At 39.5% G+C, this 14,012-nt stretch overlaps 1 protein-coding gene across 1 annotated transcript in view; it reads left to right on the top strand.

Annotated features, from left to right (window-relative positions):
- Positions 1-6: 6 nt before the first annotated feature.
- RAP2A (RAP2A, member of RAS oncogene family) overlaps positions 7-14,012 on the top strand; it is a 33,220-nt gene continuing 19,214 nt past the window's right edge. The window contains exon 1 of the mRNA XM_029936524.1: positions 7-357. Within this exon, the coding sequence (XP_029792384.1) occupies positions 44-357 (314 nt within the window). The 5' untranslated portion in view covers positions 7-43. The remainder of the gene's footprint in view (positions 358-14,012) is intronic.

The following is a 14,012-nucleotide window of genomic DNA, read 5'->3' as shown; positions in this document are numbered from 1 at the left end:
CTATGTCGCGGGCGGCGGCGGCGGCGGCGGCCGCGGAGGGACGATGCGCGAGTACAAAGTGGTGGTGCTGGGCTCGGGCGGGGTCGGCAAATCCGCCCTGACCGTGCAGTTCGTGACCGGCACCTTCATCGAGAAATACGACCCCACCATCGAGGACTTCTACCGCAAGGAGATCGAGGTGGACTCGTCGCCGTCGGTGCTGGAGATCCTGGACACGGCGGGCACCGAGCAGTTCGCGTCCATGCGGGACCTGTACATCAAGAACGGCCAGGGCTTCATCCTCGTCTACAGCCTCGTCAACCAGCAGAGCTTTCAGGACATCAAGCCCATGCGGGACCAGATCATCCGAGTGAAGCGGTGAGAGGGCCGGGGGCGGGCAGGGGCTTGGCTGTGCGGCCGCCAGCCGACGTCCCGGGGCCAGCACTCCCCGGTGCTCTGGGTGGCGGTGGGCAGGGGCAGCTGTCTGGGGAAATGGGTCTGGGGTCTCAGGCTCTGCAATAATGTTTTTTTTGCCAGCATCACCACCATCATCATCTTGAATCTCAAATTTGAGTGCTTTGTTTCACAACTCAAATTTGGCATCCCGTGAACCCACAGCCCAGCTCTTTGTCTCTTGGATATTGTTGGTAGCACTTGTGCAGAACCCCAAAAGAAACAAAGTTTAAAACTTGCAGGGGGAGAAGGGGTTGGGTAGGTCTGTGCTGGGAAGAGGAGAGCTGTGCAAGCATAGTGGAGACATTTTCAGATTGAGCAACAACCAAAAATCTACCTTTGCAATATTTGACAGCAAAAATTGCTCACGCCTATACAGTAAAAATGTCAAGTCCAGAGGACAGAGATCTTTCTCATCTCTTAAAAGATCCAGCGGTGCCAAGGCGTTTTACAAAAATGAACTCTGCAATTAAGATGAAACTTTAAAGACGTTATTAAATTATTTGAAGACATCGTAGCAGCTCAGTGAGATTGAGACAGTTAATAGCTATAGGAGCACAAATATGCCAATCACATTAAAGAATGTGGCATAACTTTTTTTTTTTTACATCCAACTGCCTTACCTCCTCAGAAAGAAAGAAAAGAAAAAAAATTCCTAGAAACAAAACAAATTTCTTCAAAGGTGTAACTCAAGTATTAGCTAATTTAAAGTTAATGCAAGTAAGCTCTTTCCTGATATGAATTCTTTTTTTTTAGCCTTCATTTTGAAAGTATGTTTGGTCACTTAAATGGTTTAGAGTATTTGTTTTCTCTTAAGTTAACTGACTATATATTTTCCTATAATTTCCAGCATCAGAAAGATAATAATATCTTAGTTCAAAGTTTTAGCAAATTTTTCTAATTACTAGTTACACATTATTATTTTGTCTGATTCTTATTAATAATTGCTAATAATTTTGATTTGGTGTAATTTTTTTTCCTACCTAATTCTAGCTATAGCTCCAGATTCGAAGACATTTACTGAAAGGTAGTTGTAAGTGTACTGTACTTACACATCACATCACAAGTCAGTTAGAGTCTGCTCATTTTGAACGAGCAAAGACCAAGTCACTTGTATTCAGTGGGTACTCAAAAATGCATTACAAGACGTGGATTTTTAATGCAGCCTATGAGATCAAAGGGGAGGCCCTGTTCCCATCCCCCTCTTAAGTCATTGCACATGCACTTTAATAGCTAAACTAAAATTTTGTGTATTTCTTTCTTCTGTTAAATTTCAAACTTGAATAAAGTGAATATTTTCCTGGCCTCTCTTGCCAGATCTTCAAATCTGACAGCTTTTTACTTCTCCAGTCTCATTTTCTTAAAGTTAATCGTTATAGAAAACAAATGAACAGTTTGGGTGCTAAATTTAATAGGTGTCTGACACTTAACAGGGCTACATTGAAGTGACTCAAAGCCTTAATTAGTACTCCCCCCATACTACTAAAAAAAAGCACAACAGCAGTACCCAACCGAGCAGTCTAATCACTGTCACATGTCAATCTTAAGCCACAAACTTATATCAAATACCAAAGTGTGTGTCCCCGCTGCTCCATACTTTACATTTAAATGTATGCATTTAATTCAGACATTGATAAAGTCACATACAAGGGACAGACTTCCTGACAAAAACCTAGGAGACAGGATATGGCAGAATATCCTTAGTTTAGTCCACATGATTTTGTAGTTTCTTATGATTTAGTGGAGATTACTCATAATGGGCTAGTCCAAACTTGGTGTGCTGGAACAATTTATTTGTTTGCACTACGAAAAGAGTAAAACTCTACTTGCCCAGATGTCATTTTACTTACTAGTCTCAGTTCTTGATGTAGAAAAGACCATGAATCAGCTCAAGTAGAGTTCATAAGCCCTTTTCACTGCAGTTCGTCCACTGCATCCATGAGGACCTCTTGGGCCTTTCTGTGTCCTGACAGTTTATACATCATCCTAACTTTGTCATCTGGCCTCCCAGCCTGGAACATATTAGAAAGAACTTATGTAGAAAGAAAGAATCTGTATCTATTGTGTATATTATAGTACAGTGTATAATCCATATGTTATGGTAAAGCGGGCATTAAATGTGTTAGTTATTTAACTCTTTCCACTTGAGAATAAAATATGATTTTCAAGTAAGTGACTTTTCCACTCTTTTGAGGAATCCATTTTTAAATGAACTAGTTGTTATAGGAAGTATTCAGTAATTGTTCCCTGCTCTCTGCCCACTAGCTGCTTTGCATATTACATACGACAGTTGTTTGGGGATATGTAATGTCACCTAATGCCAGTGACAAAGGTGTCACTGAGATGTTTGAGGTTTTACCCAAGACTAGTCCTTGATGGAGGGATTTCAACCAAGATCTGTTAGAACGCATGTACTCTTTTCTTCTGCACCAGGCTGCCTTTGAACTTGTTATTTTACTGACAGATTTCAGTATCCAGCTTTTGGTCTGGGGTGGCACCGTTCAGTACAAGTATAATGTGAGCCACACGTGTAATTTAAAAATTTCTAGTAGCTTTTTTTTAAGTACAGCAGATAAAATTAATCTTAATAATATGTTTTATTTAACACACCATATAGTATATTGCCATTTTAACATGTAACCAATATTCAAAAATTTGAATTTCCTTTTTATCTTGTGTGTAATTTACACTCACTGCACATCTTAATTCAGACTAGCCATATTTCAACCACATGTGGCTGCAGGCTACCATATTGGACAACACAGATGTAGGGTGTATACACCGTAGGGAAACAATAAGCCTCAGTTTTCTTATCTGTGAATAGATGCACCTTTCAAAGTCTTTATTAGGATTAAATGAGAATTCATTTCCAAGTGTCCAGCACATTACCTTGAGCAGAGGTAAAATTCCACCAGTTCTTTTATTAATAACTTGGTCACCCTACCGTCTTTAAATTTTATCCTTGATATATATGTAATTTAGAGGAAATACATTTGTAAATGCATTTTGAACTTCATTACCTGGTGTAGACAAGATGAGAACAAAAAGCAATTGGAATTAAAACGACATCTTGGAAAAATCTTGTTAGTATATTCTCAAAATATTTGCTCTTATTAATGATTTTATGGGGAAGGGGAAGGCAGTGAAGATTTAACTTCAAGTATAGCACCAGTTCGCGGCCAGACAGTGAAATAGAGCTTTTGGTTGGATTGTCCTTGTAGGGAGTATTGAGCTTTTAGAAAATGTCAAACAAATCATCCTCCCTTAAGTGCTGGCAGGTACGGAGACGTTCATATATACACATACACTGCCTGCTGTCCAGACCAAGGGGACCAACTGAAAAATGGCCATATTTACAAGTTCATATGCTTTCCTTTTTCAACATGACTTCAGATGAGAACACACGCTCCAGAAAGTGTGATATAGGGATACAAATGATGTTTCAATTGAAATAAAACGAGTAGAATTTTTTCTGATTTCAAATTGTTTCTCTCATCCCCCCCGAGGTAAGCCATGGTCCTGACTCGAAGTATCTTGGAACATGCTGTCGAAGGTCTGTGGTTCTTAGAATAAAGCCCAGGAACCTTCCCGTGATCTTCCCAGACGCAGCGCACTCCTGCCCATCCCTGCCCTCCGGCCTCACATTTTGCAGCCTTCCTTGTCCCTTAACTCCCAGCACCCACCCCTGCTTTTTAGTTCCTTGAACGTGCTTGTCTGGGCTTCCCTTCTTCGTGTAGCAATCATTGACCTTTTGCAATTGACTCCTACTCACTTTCACCCTCACTTAAAAGATGTCTTCCTCCTCAGGGAAGCCTTCTTTGCCTTCCCAAGCTGAGTTAACTCCTTCCCACACTTCACTTCCTGCCTCACCCCTGCCCTGCGCGCGCATACTTCTGACATCAGTGGCGCGTTGTACCTCTCTGTTCTTGTAACACTCACCGAAGTCTAGCTGTTTGTGTGATGATAGACACGCCGTCAGCCTTTCTCACCAAACTCTCATTCTGTGTGGCTGGCACAGCTCCTGGCACAGAGGAAACGCTCAAGAAAAATGTGGTGGAAAAAAACCAGTATTGGAAATAAAAGTATTTTTATTGGCCTTTGGCCTCAGTTTCCCCAAACTTTTATTAGAGACGGGGGGGGGGGGCATATAGGGGAGGGACAGAGAGAGAGAGAGAGAGAGAGAGAGAGAGAGAAATCCCAAGGCAGAGAGAAGACTCCCACACTGTCAGGAGAGAGCCCAACATGGGGCTCAAAGTCACCAACTGTGAGATCAAGACCTGAGCTGAAATCAAGAGTCTGATTCTTAACCGACTGAGCCATTCAGGTGCCCCTCCCCAAACGTTTTAATTTTATAGATGGAGGAGACACTTCTTCAAAGTCCATTTTGCAGATGAAGTAGATGGTCCCCCTTCAGCTCTAACATTCTGTGATGGCTCTTGTATCTAGTTAGGGTTTCAAGGAAAGGGGTGAAGATTAATAAGAACCTTAAAGAATCAGGAGGACGTGGGCGCCTGAGTGGTTCAGTTGGTTAAGCCTCCAACTTCGGCTCAGGTCATGATCTTGTGGTTCATGAGTTCGAGCCCCACGTCGAGCTCTGTGCTAACAGCTCAGAGCCTGAAGCCTGCTTCGGATTCTGTGTTTCCCTTTCTCTGCCCTTCTCTCGCTCACACTGTGTCTCTCTGTCTCTCAAAAAATGAATAAATGTTAAAAAAAAATTAAAAAAAAAACGAATTCGGAGGACAAAGTCTTCCAGGAAGTGGCATGCAAAACGCATAAATTATGTTTATGGGCTGTTAAATAGAGTAAATTGGCTAAACTTGGAATTCATATAGAAGTGTGAAAGGAGGTGAGGCTAAAAAAAATATGTAAAGCCAAGTTACAGAAGGTTGAAGACTTTGGACTTGACCTTGTAGTGAAGGACCATGATCAAAACTGGTATAAAAATGGTAACATGGAGGGCTGTGGTTGACTGCTTAGTGGCAATAGGCCAGGTAAGAAGGACTAGTCGTACAGTATTGTAATAATCTAGTTTCTCTGTGATGTAGAAGGATTCGGTCTTTCTTTCATGGAGAAACAGCTGGGGAGGATTATTTCAACATTGGAGATGGGAGTCACCCCCATAGATGCACCTAATAAGTAATTAGAATATTTGAATAAAGCCTGAAATGACAGTTACGTTACGAATAAACGTGAAGACTCAGGTTCATCCCTGTGGTTCAGATGTGGAGAGTAGATGAAACCCCCCAGGGTAGGATGTATATGAAGAGAGAGAAGTGAACGGATACGGCCAGGAAGAGAGCTTGTAAATGGCTATGGACAAGGATAGAGCTTAAAAGTTGTAAGGTACACAGAGGAGACTCGACACCTTACTAGAGGCTAGAAGGTATGGGGAGTTTTATGATTGGGAAAAAGAACGCGGAAAGGTTGTTGATTTGCACTACCCAAAGTAAAATAGGGTTGTTGTTGTTGTTTTTACTATTTCACTGTTTTATTATTTTACTATTTTTTTACTATTATTCCTAATATTTCTGTATCACTTAAGTGATCCTTTTTAAGAGACCCAGATGAGAGCTTGCGCTCTTTCTCTTCACAATGAGTAGCCATCAAAACCTCTAAAGCATAGCAGGTTGTCAATTCCTGCACATAGTTCTTGCCCATGACATGTTGGTGCTGTGGAGTTGAAACCAGGGACTTGGGACTTGTTTGTCCCAAGTAAGTGAAATTTCCAGAGTCTGCCACCATCCCTTACTATATAAACACATCCTTCCCCAGTTTGATACCTCCAGGAACCTCAATTATCATTGAAAGCTGGGCCTCCGAGGTACAGAGCCTAGAAGGCATGCCTCACTTTTTATAGCCCCAAGTGGTGTTTTCCTGAAAGGGAAACTTGGTTTTGCTGCGTCGTAAAATTAGAACATTACAATATCGTAGTTTTCTTTGTGCCGTCCCCAGATTGGACTTTTTTAAGTTCACTTTGCAGATGGAGCAGATGATCTCCCTTCAGCGCTAACATTTTGTTGGTTCTCTCTAGCTGATGCAGTGAGGCAAGAGGTAGAGTTGAATATGAGCCTTAAAGAATCAGCAGCTAAGAATCTTGTCTAGCTAAGATTCGGTGACAGTGTCAATGAAATCTGTAATCAGAGGGATCATTATCATAATTTTATTTTTAAGGGAGAGGGGTCTAAAGTAATTTAAATAGCCAGCCAACCATTCTCCTGCACACAGACAAAAGGGATTGCCTGTTCCTGCATATTGGTAAGTCCTCTGACCAGAACAAACGGATGATTTGAGCACTGAGCACTGAGTGAGAAATACTCAGGTCACCAGGCAAGTGGATGAGGTTGACTTCCTAGAGTTCCTACAGGAAGGGTCAGGTAATGAAGAGGGTCACTAAGGAGGAGGTGGAGGAGCTCAGAAGATATTTCTAGATGACTCACCCAACAGGCGGAGCCAGGGAGGTTGGAATCTTTTTGTTTGTTAAAGTTAGTAATATACTTGAGTGTTTTCTCTGTGTCCTCTCCAGGAGATTATGTGTGGCACACTACAATGCATAGATTATACATTTATACATATTTCTCAGCACTGAACTTGACATAAAAGCATGTACACTGTACTTCATTCAAGAGATCTTTTTTTCAAGGATAATTTTTATGTTACACAATTTTTTCTTAGCCATTGTCTTCAAACCTAAGCCCCCGGGGAAGGAGGTGTGATTCCACTCCAAGAGGTTTTTTTTTTTTTTTTTTTTTGCTTCTGTTTTGACTTTCCTTTGTTATCTGTTTCTCTCCATCTGTCCTTACCTTCTATTTTCTTATATACTTATATTTTTCTGGCCTACAGAATAAAAAGAATTGTAAGCATGCTAACATTTTTTTGGAAAAATATTTCAGTTTGGAGATGAGTAGACTCAAACATGAGATGCAAACGATGCAGACAATATTACAAAAGTATAAATGTAGAGATATTTCTGTAAGTAATGCATCATGAAATTTTAATAGTGTGCAGAAATACACCATATATATATTTGCCTTTTTGTTCCTTGGACAGCTGTGCTTCATTATATTAAAATTATTCTCAGGGGCATCTGGATGGCCTGGTCGGTTGAGCACTGACTCTTGATTTTGGCTCAGGTCATGATCTCACGGTCATGGAATCGAAACCCGCATTGGGCTCTGCGCTCTCAGCACGGAGCCTGCTTGGGATTCTCTCTCTCCCTCTCTCTCTGTCCCTCCCCTGCTCGTGCATGCTCACACACGCTCTCTCTCTCTCCCCCAAAAATAAATACACTTAAAAAAAATTATTCTCAGCCTGACAGAGAAGTTAAAACACAACCTTTATGCTTTACCAGATCAAATTGTGCCTTTTGGAAGAATAATATCAATAATGGCAATGCTATGATTTTAGACATCTGCATTTCAGTAAAGTATAGACATTAAATATAAATATATGGGTAAAGTATAAGATTACCAAAGTATCTAAAATTAGCATATCATTAGTTGCAAAGATTTTAACATGGTATATACTGAATACTCTTTGAATAGACTTAACTGTATACTTCTGAAAGAGTGAAGTCTCGGGGTGTCTGGGTGGCTCTATCGGTTAAGCATCCAACTGTAGCTGAGCTCATGATCTCACACTTCGTGGGTTCAAGCCCCACCTCAGGCTCTGTGCTGACAGCTCAGAGCCTGGAACCAGCTACTGATTCTATGTCTCCCCTCCACCTCTCTGCCCCTCCCCTGCTTACACTCTGTCTCTCAAAAATGAATAAAAATGTTAAAAAATTAAAAAAAAATTTTTTTAACATTTATTATTGAGCATGAGCTGGGGAGGAGCAAAGAGGTGGAGGGGAGACACAGAATTCAAAGCAGGCTCCAGGCTCCGAGCTGTCAGCACAGAACCCCATGCGGGGCTTGAACTCACAAACTGCAAGATCATGACCTCAGCCAAAGTCCAGTGCTTAATTTACTTAGCCACACAGGCGCCCCTAAAAATGTTCTTAAAAATGGTTGAAATCTCTTTGGAAATATTGGACCTAATATCGTAACTATTTCACCTCTTATTCTGGTAGGAAAACCCTAAAAAACAAAAACAAAACACCTACATTAGCCTGATTTTTAACACGTTTCAGTTTAAATTAGTGGCCACAACTGTGAAATAAAATTTTTTAGGGCTGTGGATCAAAGTAAAATACTGGGTTTCTGAATCCAGTATCAACAGCACATCGTACTGAAGTCATGGTTTAGTGGGTCCAGTAACAAAGCAACATTGGAAGTCTCTGGAATGAGATGCATTTTGACCTCATGTTGAAAATATTACCCATTGCTGAAAGCTCTATCCGAATAAGCTATTTAAAATAGATTACAGAATGTAAATTAAGTACACTTTGAAATTAGGCATTCTTTTTACTCAAAATGCTGAAATATGGAGCGCCTGGGTGGCTCAGTCGGTTAAGCGTCTGGCTTCAGCTCAGGTCATGATCTCACGGTTTGTGGGTTCAAGCCCTGCTGTGCTGACAGCTCAGAGCCTGGAGCCTGCTTCCGATTCTGTGTCTCCCTCTCTCTCTCTGACCCTCCCCTGCTCGTGCTGTCTCTCTCTCTCAAAAATTAATTTTTAAAAAAACGGAAAAAAAATTTTTTTAAATGCTGAAATGTATTCACTGTCCAAATTGGATAGTTTGTTGTTTTTACTTTGTTCTGTTTTTTAGTTTCTCTCATATCTTAATATGTTTAAGGCTTAAAAACATACCAAAATTGTCATTTTAAGGGAAAATACAGCTATTTATAATTTTTTTGTTTCTTAAAAATGTATTTTTATTGAGATATAATTGACATATTGTATTAAAGTTTTTTCACTTAGTGAAATTACACAAGAAAAACATTGTAAACTGTTATTTAAAACATTTAGAAGTGTTACTCCTCATAAAACATGATGATTTAATATGTGTATATATTGCAAAACAATCACTACAGTAAGTTTAGTTAACATCCATCACCACACATAGCTGTAGATTTGTGTGGTGTGATGACACTTTTCACAATTTTTTTATCAGCTTTCTCATATATAGTTATTGTAACTAAAGTCACCACCATGCTGTTGTCTTATAACTGGAAATCTGTACCTTTTGACTACCTCTCGCTCCCTCTCCCTCTCTCTCTCTCTCTCTCTCTCTCTCTCTCTCTCTCTCTCTCTCACACACACACACATACCCTGCCAGCCATCAATCTGTTCTGTGTATCTGTGAGTTCAGGTTTTTGTTTGTTTCAAGATTTCACATATAAGTGAAACCATACACTGTCTTTCTGTCTGACTTATTTCACTCAGCATAATGTCCTCAAGGTATGTCCATGTTGTCTTCTCAAATGTCAGGATTTCCTTCTTTTTGTGGCTGAATTAATATTCCATTTGTGTGTGTGTGTGTGCGTGCGCATGCGTGCACCTGTGTGCATGTGTGTTACGTACCTACATACACACATCCCATGTTTTCTTTGTCCACTCACCCATCTGTGGACACAGGTGTTTCCATGTTTGGCTCTTATGCTTAGTGAACATGGAAGTACAGAGATCTCTTCAAGGTGGTGATTTCCTTTTCTCTGGATAAATTCCCAGAGGAGAGTCGTTCAATGACTTGTAGTTCTGCTCTTCACTTTGTGAGGAGCCTCCATACCGGTCTGCGTGGTCGCTGCACCAGGTGACAGCTGCACCATCCGCACACCAGGGTTCCTTTCCTCCGCGTTGTTGCCGACACTTGTTATTTCTCTCTGTTTTGGTCACCGCCATTCTAACAGGCTCGAGGTGCTGTCTCATGGTGGTTTTGAGCTGTATCTCCTTGATGATTAAAGCATGACTTCATGTGTTTGTTGGCCATCTGTAGGTCCCCTTTGAGAAAATGTCCATTCAGGTCCTTTACCCATTTTTTTTTAATTGGGTTGTTGTTTTGTTTCTATCAAGTTGTATGGGTTCTTTATATATTTTAGATATTAACCTCTTATCAGATTTACATTTGAAAATACTTTCTCCTGTTTCATAGATTGACTTTTCATCTTGTTGATGGTTTTCTTAGCTACACAGAAGCTTTTTAGTTTGTTGTGGTCCCACTTACTTATTTTGCTTTTGTTAATCTTGGCTTTGATGTGAAATCCCGAAAATTCTGGCCAAGACCAGTGTCAGGGAGTTTACTCCCTATATTTCCTTCACAGAATTTCATGGTTTCAGGTCTTATGTTCAAGTCTTAGTCCACTTCAGTTGATTCCTGTGTTTGGTGGAGATACTGACGCGGTGTCCTGCTGCTGCCAGTGGCTGTCCAGTTGTCCAGCACTATTTACTGAGGAGACTATCCTTTCCCCATTTATAGTCATGGCTTTTTTGTGGTGAATTAGTTGACCACCTTGGCATGCCTTTATTTCTAGGTTTTCTAGTCTGTTCCTTTGATCTGTGTGTCTGTTTTTTATGTCTGGGCGATACTCTTTTGGTTACTGTAGTTTTGTAATGTAGTTTGAAATCAGGAAGTGTGACGCCTCCAGTTTGGCCCTTTTTCTCAAGATTGCCTTGGCTAGTCAGTGGTTCCACGCAAGTTTTACATTGGTTCTATTTCTGTGAAAAATGACATTGGAATTTTGATAGGGATTTGCACTGAATCTGTAGATTGATGTGAGTGATGTGGATATTTTAATAGTATTCTTTGACTTCACGAACATGGAATGTTTTCCCATTTATTTGTGTCTTCAGTTTCTTTCATCAGTATCTTACAATTTTTTTGTTTTTTAATTGTTATAATCTGTCAAAAAAAAACCCCAAAACATTGGAAAAAATAACACATCTCTCTGTCTACTTCCATGCATTCCACTCAGTGGTGACTGTCACATTTTCTTAATTGTGGCCCTAAGTTAAGAGATACATTTTACATTGTTACACAGCACATACAGCGCACGCACACACACACACACACACACACAGCATAAATACATCTAACTAAAAGCAGAATTGCATGAAATAATAGTTTAGTTTCCTACGTTGCTTGTGTAATTTTTTCTACTGCATTCTTTTTCATTTCACTGTTTTTAAATGTTCTCGATCCACTCAATTGATCTCATCACACAGTTTGAAAACTGCTGTCCTAGAATGTTTGTCCTCCAAGAAAAATAAATACGACTGTCTCAGTAATAGTTTGAAACAACATTTATCTTTTCTTCCTGCTTTCGCAGTTTCCAGCAGCCCTACATAAATACTACAAAAAAATGAAACACTTCCTAACCCGAGTTAGTAAAATGCTAACCCCTATTACAGAGAAAGAGAACGTTTGGACACTAAACAAAAAGATGCATAAAGTCTGTCTTTTGAAGAAGCATGAGTTTCTGTTGGTTGTGCCTGCTACAAACAAGAGGACGTAGTTCTCACGTCTTGTGTAACTGTATTCATTCCAGCAAGGCGGGCTAGCTCCTCCCTTGTGAAGACTTAAGACTAAGAGATGTGGTAGTGACACTCAGCCTGGAACGCTCGATTATAAGGGTTGTCCAGCCCGACCACAGGCTGCCGGGGAGGTTTTGGAAAGTGATCTTTTTAAGAGGTTTGCTGATCCGTCCAGGAGGATATTGATTGAGCTCCCCCTATGACAGTAAAAATAGATGAAGATGACCATAATTATATATATCTTGATATCACTTAGGAGAATTACCCAAGAGAAACATCATGAATCCTTACTTAAAACATTTAGGAGTGTTATTTCTCATGCTTTTCTAAGGAGCAACCCTTACAAGTTAATAATTCAAATGTGGAAATACCTCATCACGTTAATAATTCATTACATATTCGTATTTTCTTCTTTACTAAGGGATCTGTACAACTTTCTGTAAATGAAATCTCAGGAGTGTTTTTCCCTGTGCTGGGATGGAGAATTTTGTTGTTTTGATCTAAACTCTAAAATACATCCATCCTTAGGTTTCCAGTGAATATAACAACTACTGCATGTACTGTCATTGCTCTAATTTAGCATTTTCTTTTCTTGTGCATGCTGATCTTATTTATGAAGACGGTAAGTGGGAATCTGATTAAAGCTGAGTTGCAGTTCTTTATTAGTCATGTTACCAGGGGCAGGTTAACATTATCTGCATCTCAAGTTGCTCATCTATAGTGGGTATAATACTAATGAGGTAGTGAATGTAGTGTTTCTTCACATAGTAACCCTAAAATATCAGTAATAAAGTTTCACCAAAAATCACACAAATAGGAGTGAAACCCAAGTATTTATATGATTTTATAAGACAATATACTGCCTCATGTTTTCTTAAGAATTAGACTCTCCTTACCATACCTAGATAAGCTACATAGCTAGGTTAATATTGCATTTCCATTTTTCCCCACTGCTTTCTCATCAGTGTCTAAAGTGCTAGTAGCGTACATTATAGAAATTATAGCATAGACCCTGGGTGTTTGGTCTTTGCCTTCCACTAGAGACTGTGTTGGCTAAAAATGGTGACAGTATGTTTTTGTGACTCAAAGAATTGTGATCATTTTCAGTACATATATTTTAAGTATAAAGAATACATTCTGAAAAGTGACGAGGCATATAATGTGTATTTGTTAAGTAACACTTCTTTTTTAAAAATATTGGTAATGATAATAGAACTTTTTATGAATACCAGAAACTGTTCATGAAGTAAAAATCATTTTAATACTCTTTATGGCCATAATAGATAAGTACGTAGGTAAATAGGCAGGTAGGTAGGTAGGTAGGTAGGTAGGTAGGTAGGTAGCGATAGATAGTTTAAAGACAGAGAAATGTTGACAGGGCTTTTTAATAAACTGATTCCAGAAGTTTTGTCTTTGAATAAAAGTCATCACTGTCAACAATAAATACTATGCTTTAACCCACTTCATTTGCATAACATTGTCCTCGGCGTTAAGCAAAATCAGTACAAGATAGTTTCTGTCCTTCTGGTATGCCAGAATGTACTGTAAATGAATATATATTTGACAGTGTTGAGTTAATTATATATAGAGGGACAAAATACATTTTAAGACAATTTGATTTCTAAGTTCCAGAATATTTTTCTACCAAAAAAACATTGCCATTACTAGGCCTCCTTTTCTAAGGATTTTTTCATGCCTTGTAACTCATTGTAGAAATGAAAACTTTGTCTATAAGAGTAATGCCAACAATTATATATTTACCTCATCATGTTTAGTACATTTTGATCCTCCTTGGAAATGAAATCTTATTTTGTGTTTATATTTGGTTATAAAATGGTTTGAGCAGACTTGTTATTTTAGAAAGCATTAGAAAAGTAAACTAATTTGTGGAAAATTAAGAAAAGAGAGTGTAGATTAGCTAGTCCTCAGGGAAGATAGCTGGGAAACTAGTTAAAGATAGTTGATTAAAAAGGATAATTGAATATAGATTCAGAAATGAAGAATAGGGACCCCTGGGTGACTCACAGGGTTGAGCGTCCAACTTCAGCTCAGGTCATGATCTCACAGATCATGGGTTCAAGTCCCACATTAGGTTCACTGCTGTCAGCACACAGGCTGAGGGATCCTTTGTCCCTCTCTCTCTCTCTCTCTCTCTCTCTCTGCCCCTCTCCCGC

The sequence above is a fragment of the Suricata suricatta genome, chromosome 4 (assembly GCF_006229205.1).
Source record: "Suricata suricatta isolate VVHF042 chromosome 4, meerkat_22Aug2017_6uvM2_HiC, whole genome shotgun sequence".
Lineage (NCBI taxonomy): Eukaryota > Metazoa > Chordata > Mammalia > Carnivora > Herpestidae > Suricata > Suricata suricatta.
This window is presented reverse-complemented; position numbering and strand designations above follow the sequence as displayed.